The 12176-nt window shown below is 53.0% G+C and overlaps 1 protein-coding gene across 11 annotated transcripts in view; it reads left to right on the plus strand.

Moving 5' to 3' along the window:
• DENND2C (DENN domain containing 2C) overlaps positions 1-12176 on the plus strand; it is a 49031-nt gene that overhangs the window by 19191 nt on the left and 17664 nt on the right. For 7 of the 11 annotated variants that reach the window (XR_007774573.1, XM_050954277.1, XM_050954283.1 and 4 more), the window contains exons 1-6: positions 2252-2358; positions 3105-3263; positions 5676-6683; positions 8834-8982; positions 9336-9448; positions 10472-10633. Coding sequence is in view for 10 of the 11 variants with exons in the window: in XM_050954277.1 (XP_050810234.1) it covers positions 5833-6683; positions 8834-8982; positions 9336-9448; positions 10472-10633 (1275 nt within the window). In the remaining variant the exon portion in view is untranslated. Of the gene's footprint in view, positions 1-2251; positions 2411-3104; positions 3264-5675; positions 6684-8833; positions 8983-9335; positions 9449-10471; positions 10634-12176 lie in introns of those variants that run through there. The other 4 variants (XM_050954281.1, XM_050954279.1, XM_050954280.1 and 1 more) reach the window with 2 other exon arrangements.

Raw genomic sequence — 12176 nt, forward strand, 5'->3', positions numbered from 1 at the left:
CCTGAGCCCTACTTGTTGCTGACCTGGTTGCCCATGTGGCTTTGCCTTTTGTCTGTGTGGCCTCATTCCCCTTTCCTGGAGCACTCTTTCCTCTTTGCTGTTGTAAATCGTTAGGTGATGGTCGGTTGTGCTGAAATCCTTGGGAGCCAAACAGAAATTTTGCTGCTGTAAACTGTGGGTGGATTTTTGCTGTGTCCTTTGTCCTTACTGTATTCTTGGGGTTCCCTGACTCAAGATGGATGGTGAGGGCAGGTTTGTGCCCGGAGGAGGAGACCCATGAAGCAGTTTGATTTGTTAGCTGTGTCCTTGGCTGGGGAACTTGGGAAGCAGGAAGGAAATGGGTTTGTGATGCTGAAAGAACTGGGCCTGCTGGTTCTGCTATGTGATAAGCACACTGTGTTGGGTCTCGTGTCCCTTACATTTGCTCACAGGCTTTAGCAGCTGTAAAAGGGGAGAATCAGAGACCCCACTAGAAAACCCCTTTGGTTAACAAAGGCACAGACGCTCTCCCCACGCCTGTTTCCCCTCTGCCTCTCATCTCTTGGGTGGGCTGTCCAATCCCCGGTGAACAACTCAAGCCTTATCAGGCTGGTTCTGAGGTGGGGCTGGGTACAAGGGTTGTGTGATCACGCACAACCCTGGTTAGTGCCTGGATTCTGATGGCGCTGGAGAATGCCTTGTGCAGGCCAGACTATGGGCCTTGGAACCCACAGCTGTGCGGTGTCCAGTGCTTTCAGGTGTTGTGGTGCTGTCTCAGCCTGATGGCTTGTGTCACAGCCTTCCTGGTGTTTCATGAGAACTTGCCTGTGAATTCCTTTAGCTTGACATAAATGCTGCATTATTTTGAATACAAAAGCTAACTGGCTGGGGGATGGATCCTAGTGGGACTGTACAGTGAGACCTGGCTGGGCTAGTCTTCTGCCGCTGAGTTACTGAGTCCTGGGTAACTGTGTATCTAGGTGTGCTAGGGAGGGCCTGAGCTGCTTTCCAGCATAACTGTGGGGACACAGGCTCCTTCACTGAGCCCCAGAGCGTTAAATACCTGTGATCTGTGCCTCCCGCCTTTCTGTAGCTTCCCCAGCCAATGAGATGTGGAGGGGAAGATGTAACTGCTCACGTTTCCTGACAGCAGACATGACCCTCTTGTGAAGAGAGGGCCTGATGTAGGTGCTGGGGACAGACCCAGGCTGGTGTGATGTGTACTGCAGTTTGTGGCCCTTTGCCCTGCAGACCAGGCTTCTCCAGGCCACGCTGCTCCCTCCTTGTGAGGCACCGAACGGCTGGCAAGGCGTGGAAGTGAAAACCGACACTGCTCCAGACAAATAACTGAGCCCTCCAGTACCCCGCTGCCAGGCCCCTTGTGGGGCTGTTAATAGGGACGTGTGGGCAGAGGGATGCAGAATGTTAGCCCGCAGAGCGCTCAGCCCTGTGAATGTCCCATTGTTCCCTGCGCTAGAGTGGCTCTCAGGCCTGTGTTTTGGGAGCTCTGATAACAGAAGTGGTTTCAGCTGCTCCCCTCTCCAGCCCTGCCTGTGAATCGTGCTGCGTGGGGGGTTCCCCCACTGCACTCCACCCTCCCTGCACAGCAGGTATCAGACCCTGATGGAGCAGAATCTCTTCCTCAGGATCTGGGGATGGCTGTGCTGGGTTCTGGCTCCTGTGGGCTCTTGTGTGGCTGAGAGCATCGCTTTCCCTAATCAGCCACTGGATAGGGTGCTGGATTCTCATTCCCCAGCCGCCGTCCCCAGCAGCCCTGAGCCTTCTGGGTGTGTGTGATTGCTGCTGGCTGTTCTGAGTGAGGTCTCTGCTTTCGACAGCCTCTCTCCTCTGCTGCAAGCAGCTTTGTGCTGCTGCTCCTTGAACTCCTATTACTGCTGCCCTGGCCTGTCCTGCCACTGGCCCAGCTGGTTCCCGGCTCGTAGGTGTCTACTCCCCACGTTTGGCTGGGTTCATGGTGTGCTGTCCAGGGGCAGGAGCAGGAGCAGGGAGTAAGGGGCTGTTTTGGTGAAGTTTTTGCCCCAGCCCCCCAGTGTCTTACCGCTATGGCCTTCCCTATCTTCTGACCCCAGGCTCTGGGTGTCTGCTCCCGGTGGCCTCAGGGTTGGTTTTCTGTGACTCCAGCTAGGTCTGTGTCTGGGAAGCGAGAGCTGTGTTATCGCTGTGTGGCAGCCATGGCCATTGAGGGGAGGGGGCACTTTCCTGCCTGCTAATCGAGCTGCGCAGATGGGTTGAGGAAGGATGGCTCCTGGCTCAGGATGTTTGGAGACAAAGCTTATTTATAGCTGCTGCGCAGGGTCTCGGCTGAGAGGAGGCTCCTGAGTGGTGCTGGAGGGGAGGGCTCATGCCAGGGCTCTGGCTGTGAGTGGCCAGGCCAGGGAAGGGCAGCTGGCTGGGGCAGCTGGGCAGCATGGTACCGTGGTGTCAGTGCTGGGGAGGAGGTGACCCTGCTATAGGGCTGTGTGTGTTTGGGGGTTGCGTAGGTACAGTGGCGAGCAGTGGTTGTGCCTATAAAGCCTTAATTTGCACTGCAGCACGCTGGGCTCTCATCCAGCCCTTGACACCTTGGGCAGGGGGCAGGTGATGAGGTTTCAGTTATTTGCTACTCCCCTGCCTCCACCTCCTTTTGCATCTTGCTGTCACCCTGTGGCTGCAGGAGGAGCTGCCTGTCGAGTCTTTGCTCCTGGCCTGCTGATGCCAGGGAAGGGAGAGCGCCTGTGCTGCAGTAGGGCCACCATGCTGTACAATGAGCACAGCCCAGTTGGGCAGAGGGGCCTGCTGGCAGGGACTGGGGGGATACTTGTTCCATTCGCTTGGCTGAGTTTACTCTGAACGGCAGGGTCTGTGTAAGAGCTGTCTGCCGCATGGGCTCCCACTCCTGTTGGGAGCTGGGTGCTGTGACTTTCCTAGATTCAGCCTCAGCATCTGAGTGCTGAGATTTCTGTGTGTGGAGCATTGAGGCTGGAGCAGGCTGCCCAATGGGGTTACCCGGTGCCGGTCATGTTAACGATGCATTGCAAGTGGGTGGCTGCCTCCTTGCTCGGGATTGGGAGTTGGCTTGGTCATGTGTTTTGCTGAAGCAGCATGCTGTGTTTTCTCCCCATCAGGAGAGTGCTGGAGAAGACGACAGCCAGTACTGTCCTCCCTGGAGATGGGCAGCATCAGCCTCTGCTAGGAGCAGCTGCCTGTCAGCTGGAAGAAGGGAGCTCCAGTCAGGTGCTGGCTGTGTGTGAGTGCAGCTGGGACATCAGGACCTCTACAGAGAGGTAAGTTCCACTATGCATCTGTGCAAATGCTGAGTCTTTCGCTGCAGCTTCAGTCCCTGCCTGAGGAACTGTGTGCTGTCATGGCTTAAAAGGAGCCGGTTTTGCTAGTTCTAACAGTGAGCTGCCTTGGCCAGTGCATTTCTCCCACATCTAGCACCACTGCTGGGCATCCCTTTCTTCATCATGCAGCAGGCACAGCCTGTTCCTCCTGCAAAAGGGGGGTCAGCAGCCTCTGCTCGGAGCAAAACCCGGGCCTTCTCCCTTCAGTGCATTTCTGCAAACCCCAGGTGCCAGTGACTTGTGGCAACTAGCTTTGCCAGTAGTTTGAGTGGTGTGGTGATGTAGGATGCCCTTCTGAGAGCTGATCTGCCCAATACACACCATGTAAACCTGGCTCTTGGCTGAACGCGCTGGGGCACAGAGCCTGTTCCTCGTGAGGGCAGCAGGCAGCTTGCAGGGGTAGCAAGATAGTGGGGCAGGCAGGTTTATGATCTGCTTGTTGCTGACTTAGTGCCCTTCCTGTCTGCAGTTCTGCCAGTTCTTGCAGGCGCTGAGTCAGTGAGGACCAGGTGGGTTTCATAGCGACTTGGAAAGTCACAGCAGATTATGCTGATGAGATCAGAAACAGCAGCTTCCAGTGCTGCTTAGCATCTCTCTCTGCCACTGAGCAAGGGGGCCTTGTCCCATGGGCTATGACCTGAGCACGAGCCTGAGCCAGGATCTCTGACACCTGCGCTTGCTGTGGTCTTGTTCAGGTCTCTCCACTTCTCTGGGTCAAGCTTCCCATTTATTCAGCAGGGACAGAGGTGCCGCCGAGGGGTGTTTGGCCTTGTCACTCTGTGGAGAGCTATGCGCTGGAGGCTCAGCAAGTACCTCCATCAGTGTGGCAGTGTTACACGCGCACAGCCCCCAGGAGCCAGCCTGCCCTTGTGCTGCATTAGCACCAAGTTAGGTTTTCATATTCAAATAGCTCAGGGGCTCATGTCCCACAGGGATAGGCGGGGGTGAATACCTGGGCAGGCAGGCAGACAGCAGGTGGAGCTGATCCTAAAGACTCCTCTCTCCAAGATGTGCTCTGATATCCCTGGCTCATAGGAGAAGGGATGGGTGAGGATTTGGGCCAAACCCCGCTCTGCAGGGTAAAAGGCCGATGTGGGCACAAGGCTGATGAGATCTTCATAGGCACTGAAGCTGCAGCCGTTGCGTGGGAAATGTCTGTGCTGCAGTTCTGCCCAGACCTGAGTGCTGGGTATGTACAGCCCAGTCTGGCTTACAGCCCTTCCCCTGCACAGCAGCCTATCTGCTTTTCCTGCTGTCAGATAGTGGCCAGAACCACCCAGGCCAACTTCACTTATGTCTGTGGTCAGGATTTCTGTCCTGAACAACATCACCCAGCTAGAGCCAGGGGGTGATGGTCTCTGAATGGCCTGTGCGCTGGGTTCCTGAGCAGATACACCGTGCTACGGGGTTGTTGGACAGAGCAGGGTGTGACTGACCAGCATAGCACTGCACCCGAAGCGGCTGCTGCTTCTCACTCCTCCAAAAGACACCGTGAACCACCTTGCCACTTCCCTGAGACCTAGAGTCTCTCCAGTGGCCAATCTAGGTCAGGTGTGGGCAGGTGGAACGTCGAACAGGTTCCTGCCTGGCTGTGGGGCAGGTGGGGCACATCCAGAGGGAGGGTTAGTGTTGCCAGTCCCTGGGCCTGTCTGCAGTTGACAGAAGGAGCCTTTTAGCTTTCCTGTGTCAAACAGTAGCAGCCCTCCGATCAGGGATGTCACTGGCTCACTGCAGATTGGAGTTGGGAGGCCCCTTGCACTATACGTGCACTGAGCTCTGTCTCGGCACCTCCCCTCACCAGTGTGGCTCCCCCTGCAGGAGCTCCAGCACACACAAGATGCTGTTGGCATGTTGGCTACTGTATTGCGCAGACCTGCTCTGAGCGGGGTTAGACAACGAGGTTGTGAAAATGCTGCACCGGGTCCATTCTGGAGCTCCTGTCGGTGTTTTCAGGAGTGCTGCACCAGTGCTAGCAACCATGGGCAATGTCCAGAGAGAGCTCAGAACCACAAATCACTAGCCTGCTTCCCAAGCAGTGGGAGCAGTCAGTCCATCTCCTCCCCCCTTGCCGTACCCGATGTTGGTGGGGAAAATCAGGGAGCCTGGCACTTCCTACAGCAGGTGTTTAAATCTCTGTAGTTTGGGGATGGGGGAGGCATTTTCAGGAGCAGGTTGAGGTGTGGGGAGACCAGTCTTGAGCACTTGGTGAGGAGGGTCAGCCTTGGGAGAATAATTACTGTTGTGCCCTCATGTTTGCCGCTGAATGCTTCTCTGTTGGGGTGAGTTAGTACTTTCTGCCTCGGAGCTGGACTGATGGATGTTCTCTCTCCCTTCCCCACCCCCTCCGCCCAGGGCTGAATTAGGACTTGCTGCTTGCAGGGTTGGTGTCCAAAGGGATTGTCTGTGTTCTGCTCCCTGACTGGAGCCTAGCAGGTGCGCTGGGACTCTGCACCGTCTCACTGTGTGTGTGGCACAGGAGGGTCTAGGCGGTGCCTGCGATGGGGCGTTTATGAGGATTCAGGCTCCTGCCATGCACCCAACAGGGACCCCGGATGGTGGCTTTTCTCGGTGTGCTGTGCAAACGCTTTCCCGCAGCCACTGCCGGAACATCAAACAGAAGATCTCTCAGTGGGAGGGGAGGACTAGAGGGGGCTGCAGCGAGGACAGGCAGCAGCCGAAGGACTTTGGGGTACAGTACGACCATGGCTGTGAGGCTTTTCCAAAGGCCAAGCTACGGGACTGTGGGAATGATGGAAAGGCAGGTCTAGTAAACTCAGAAAGCTTGGGCTTGGACTTCAGGGAAAAGGGCAGGAACCATTCTCAGAACGAGGCTGACAGCGAGAGAGATGGTGATTGTGGTACCTCAGAGATCCTCAGGCCCAAAGTGCGCACGTGCTGCCCGATTTCCCAGGCTGAGGAGAACGGAGACTGTCGGGGAGGCCTCCTGGACCCAGAGCAGACACTGCCACCAGGGAACTTCTACACCTCACGAGGGCTGTGGAAGAACATAGAAGCTGTTCCTCCTGACAAGGTCCTAGCGATGGCATTGGAGCTGAAAAGGAAAAGAGAGCGCTGTGGCTTGACAGAGCGAGAACTGCATGCTGGGGGAGTGGAGCCCCTCAATGTGAGAGAGAGGAGTTTCGAAAACATTTATTCGGAGGCCGAGGGACAGGAGACAAGGCCTGCTGCCATCCCTCCCCCAAAGCCCCGCAGGACTTTCCGCTATCTGTCAGAAAGAGATCAAACCAGCTGCAGTAGAGAAAAGCTACTGGAAGGCCAGTGTAAGGATTCCCCAGCAGGCTCCTCCCACGAGCCCGAGCAGAGAGAGGCAAACAGGAAAATCAGAGGGAGATCCAAGAGGTAGGTGGCTTAATTCTTATTTGCTCTTGTATGCAAAGTTAATCTGTGGAACTCCTTGTCTGAGGAGGTTGTGAAGGCTAGGACTAAAACAGGGTTTAACAGAGAGCTAGATAAATTCGTGGAGGTTAAGTCCATTAATGGCTGTTAGCCAGGATGGGTAAGGAATGGTGTCCCTAGCCTCTGTTTGTCAGACGGTGATGGACGGCAGGAGAGCAATCACTTGATCAATACTTGTTATGTTCATTCCCTCTGGGGCACCTGGCATTGGCCACTGTTGGTAGACAGGATACTGGGCTGAATGGACCTTTGGTGTGACCCAATATGGCTGTTCTTATGCTCTTATGCACTGAGTACCTGCCTGCTCAGCCTCTGCTGAGCAAGTCCCTGGCCCAAACTAGGTCACTCAGTGACCCATGAGAATTAGTTTGTTTCTAAAGGCCTCACATGAATTGCACTTTCAGGCAAGACCTTAAAATCCACAGTAGTGATGGTAGCTCTGCCATTGGCCCTTCTTTACAAGAGTAAGGAGATTGGTATGTCCTGGCTAAAATACCCACTCCCTGACCCTGTGCAGTGCAGTGGCTCCTGTGCACAGACTGCCTGGTCCCTAGTACTGCCCCAAACAAACCTAGCCCCAGAACTCTGAAAGCTGACTTAACTGTGGTGTCCAGACCCTTGGCAAAGCTGGGGTGCTGCTGCCTGCCCTGCGCTTTGGGATGCTTCCCATGGATCATGGGTTAGCTGTCTTTTCCGGTGAGGAGCATTGTTGCTACATGAGTCAGACATGACTCCAGATGATTGATCTTTTAGTTGCCTGGAGTTTGGGGCCATTAATCTCAGATAAGCACCGTGGCAGCAGGCTGGGCTGAGCTGCCCACTTAGATGCGGATCTAAGAGTTACAGACAAGTAACTCAGCATGTCATTTGGGTTAGCTCTCTGCTAGTTCTACAGACGTAGGAGGCGCTGAGGTGTAGCCACCTCTAGGTAAGCATTGTGTGGAAGGGCAGGAAGCTGGTGCTCTTGGATCCTCCAACGCTTTCCATAGTACTAAAGGTGCTGCAAAAACTCTGGGTTCTTAATGGCCTGTGTCTCCCTTAATGCTTTGACTGACCCAGACTGGCTTTGGAATAAAGCCCCATACAATTCATCCTTAGGCTTGGCAAGATTAGATTGATATCAGTAAATGTCAATAAATGTTCATGTCGCTAGTCACACACAAGCTCCCGAAAGAGTATGGCCATCGATAATAACCGAAATGTACGGAGAAGCAAAGTAAGGAAGTGCTGCTTGAGGACTTGTTAGTTTGATTTCAGGATGGCTGCTTGGTAAATTTTGACATCTGATATTGACAGTTTGTGTTTTAAAGTTATAATGCCTTATCTTTCTAAATCGCAATGCCTGCTGTCATTAAGTAATGGTCTGCCCCCTCCCCCATAATTTCCCACAACTATGACAATTTAAACTGATAGAAATCTAGAAAAAAGTTTAAAATGTTGATATCTGTCAAAACTATTACAAATAAAAACTGAATTCTGCCCACTTGTGCCTGCCCAGGATGCAGCTATGTTGTTTGTCAGAGCTAAACCCCCCAAAGGAAGCCAAGTGTGGAAATTAGTCTGCAGAATGACTAGGCATCTTCCAGGAAAGAGAGTCCTTTGGGACAGACCCTGTTTACAGTCCATGTGTCTTTAACCAGAACCCCCAATGTCAGTTGCAGCCCCCTGCCCTGCTCCCCAGGTCAGAGGGCTGGGGAATGCACCACCAGGGAGGGAGGAAGAGGGCAGTGCAGGATCCCTTCATCCAGACAGCAGCACACTGGGTTCCTGCCCTTGGCTGCGCTACCTGGACAGGGCTTCAGCACTGGAGTCTCTGGGCAGGTGCCAGATTGGAGTGCAGTTCCTCTGCCCAGATAGTCCAAAGCCACCCGCCTCATTTATTACACCTACAAGCTCTTCACGGGAAACAAACATGATTGGATTAGCTGGAAACCAGTAAGTCACTGGCCTGGCGTTGGGGGCCTGGCCAGTTTTTAGGCCTGCCTGGGGAGGTGGGGCTGGTGAGTTCAGCGGGCAGGGCATCGCGCCCAACCTCTGCAGCTTATGTCCCTCTTGAGAAGAAACCACTAGAAAAGGTGCCGATCTGCTTTCAGGAAATCCTTCGAGTTTGAAGACATCCAGGGCTTCCGCAGTCGGATGGCAGCCACCAGCTCCCAGAAGCTCCATGAAGAGCTGAATAGCAGCTCAGGATCTAGACTCTACTACACACAGTCAGAGGACAACATCTACGAGGACATTGTCTGTACGTGTCTGTGCTCTGATGGAGGGTGGGGGGGAGGAACCTGTTCAGGTCTGGAAGTGTTTGGATTTCCTTGTGTCTGATCGCTGGGTGGGATGGAGGCAGGGCTAACCACCAGCAGGCTTTCTTTAGTGGCACTTTGAATAGGACAGAGCTGAGCTGGATTAAGCTTTCCCGTCTATGCCACAGGGTGCTTTATATAAACACTTGTGGAAAGAATTGGCTGCTGTCTGGAGGTGCTGATGGCTGTGGTACTGCAGCAGTTGGTAGCTGGGATTTAGTGGGGTCTCTACTCAGGATTCCCACACCCACTGATACCGACACTTCATGAGTCTCTTACCTGTTGTTCTCTCCAGATCCTGCTAAGGAGAATCTGTATGAAGATATCAAAGTGTTGCCTTTACCACTGTGGAGGGTCCCATCAGCCTGGAAGTTACCACCCCCAAAGAATGCCTTCAAGCCTCCCAAGGTGAGAGTGAGTCCCAGGCTGGCTGTGTTCAAGTCCACGGGGCACACCCAGCTTGTCCTGACTCCAGAGGGCCCAGGGCTGGGATCTGAAAAGCATCTGTCTCAGAGAGCTCAGCTACAAAACTGGATTTACTATCTGCGGTCAGGTGGCTGTCAATACCCAGGGCTGGATGACTAACCTGGGTGCATATGGGAAATTTAGTGCATGAAAAAATAAAATATTCATTGGGCAGGAGGTGAGGTGGGCAGCTGCAGGGCCTCTAGAAGGAAGGTGAGCTTCCCTCTCATGTGCTCCTCCTCTCCACACACCTGGAGTTGCACCTTCAACATGTTTTCGGTTGCTCCTGGTTTTTATTGTTGAAAATTATGTACATCAGCAATAAACAGCTGTGACTCTGAGGTCACAGGCAGAGGCATCCACAGCACTTCTTGTTTCCAGCATGAATAGCACGTGTCCCTGCTGAGTCATTGCATGCTGCATCCCACATTCAGACCTGGGCAGCTTGAGCTGTTTGTGAATGAAATGCTGGGTCAATGCTGAGTGTGTGTGGTGGGAACAGAGGGGTGGGAGCTGAGATGCTGTGTGAGTTACAGATCTCATTTTCCCTACAAGCTGCATATTAATACTGGGCACTTCCCATCCTCAGAGGACTTTAGACATTAGTAAGGCCTGCGGAGCAGGGCAGATCTGTCCCTTTAACAACTTCACCTTGCCTGTGACAGGCAGTGTTAGATCTCTCCCCCCCATTAGGCCTCTGTGGCACTGAGAGTCTCCAGGTTCCTTCCCTGCTGAAATAGCCACTAGCCGCCAGGCCCTGTGCCCTCTTTGCAGATGGAGGGGGCTCGGGAGCTGCTGTGACATACATTTGTATGCCAGAAGGGATTGCTTGTGACACCCTCTGGGGCTGCTTCCCCGGAACTGAATGGGGCACCCTGGTGTGAGCCCCTTTGGAACCAGGCAAACAAGAGGTTTAACTCCAAAGCTTCCTTTACATCTTGCGTGTCTTGTCCTATCTGTTCCCAGCTCCCTCCCAAGCCTGCCTTCCTCCATCGAAAGACACTGGAGCTGAAAGCTGCCCGTGCATGCCTGCGTGGGAAGGACACAACCCTGCCCGTTACGCTGACAGAGTGGAAGTTGTTCCGAGCAGGGGAGGCTGCTGGTAGGAAAAGGAAGAACCTTCCCCGGGTGAGACTTGCATATTGTGCTCGTGTGTGAATCTCTGCTTCTTGCGTGACATTTGTGACACTAACACTCCACCTTCTCTAGCACCTTCAAATGGTTTTGTAATGGTCCTGGAGCCCCACAGATCAGCTCTTATATCTGCTCTCCAGGTGGGCAGTGGGGACACAGGGAGGGGACGTGGCTTGGCTAGGATCACATTAGGCTCTGACAGGTGGTAGAGTGGGGAATAGAACCTCTGAGTCCCAACTCCCAGTCTGGTTTGGTAACTGTCCTGAGAGCATGAGTCTGCAAACCCCATGATAGCTGCCCTCTGATGTAGATGAATTGACTCTTTGGCATGTCTGTGCAGAGCAGGAGGGGGGTGTGACTTCCTCCCAGCCTTGGGTCCCAGGGAGCATTGTGGGGTTTGACTGGGCATTGCTTTCCAGGATAGGCATGTGCTGAGCATTTCATGGCATTAAATCTACTATTTACCTGTGGTAGCACCCGCTGTGTGCTGATCAGCTTCCAGACATGTAGGGAGGACATTCCTGGCTCTGAGGAACTTACAGTGTAGGACCAACAAGTGTCATGGTCAGGAACCGGAGAATAACCCTGGGGAGTTTCTGTACACGTGAGCGTGACTCATGTCCGTTCCATTAAACTATCTGTCGATTAGCTCTTTCGGTGTAAGCGCTTACTCTGTTTGGTTGGGAAGGCCTGGAGCGACCTTGGCTTTCTTGTAGGGTCTTGTTGCTCAGTTATTTCAACTGTTGGTCTATTTTCCTGATCTAATGTTAATAAAAGCACCTTGGCAGCTGTTCCTTGTTAAAAGCTGCTGAACAACTCATTAAGAATGAGCCTGTTTCATAACTCTTGGGTATCGTTTTTCGTGCCGCTCCCTTCTGCGTGAGTAAGGGGGACACACCTCTGAGGGCAGAGACATGAAAGGGATTTAATTCCACTGTCATGTTGAAGTCAAACTTTGCTACAATTCCTGGGTGTATCTGCTTGGAATATTTCCAAATGTTTGTATTAATTAAAAACCCCTAAACCCAACTCAATATCCAGCTCTCCTGATCAATGCTACAATAACAAAACATAGCGCTTTGGATGGAGGGAATATCGTAGTTACTGTGGTGAGGCGCCATTGGTTAGTGGTTTGAGCATGGGACTCCTGAGTTCTAATTCTAGCTGACAAAAACCTGCTGTGTGGCCCTTGGAAAGTCTTAGGCATCAGTTAGTTCCTCTGTAAATTGTTATAATATTTACCTACTTGGCAGAGGACTGTGAGGTGGAGTGAGCTGCCTGCGAAGTCTATAGAAATGTTTAGTAATACCCCTTTTTGTGCATACAAAGATTATTATAAACACTCTGCCTGGCAGTAGGGAGCATGGTGTCAAAAACTATGAAAATGCCATGACAACAAGTAACCTTTATTGGGGGTGAAATGGGAGGGGAATCCTCCCCCAAAACCCAAACCTGTTCCAAAAATCTGGGAGCAATTTACATGCAGGAAGCATACGTTATTCTCCTGGCACTCAAAGGATTCAGTTGGGATTGCAAG

Source organism: Gopherus flavomarginatus, chromosome 5 (genome assembly GCF_025201925.1).
Source record: "Gopherus flavomarginatus isolate rGopFla2 chromosome 5, rGopFla2.mat.asm, whole genome shotgun sequence".
In the NCBI taxonomy this organism is placed as follows: Eukaryota; Metazoa; Chordata; order Testudines; family Testudinidae; genus Gopherus; species Gopherus flavomarginatus.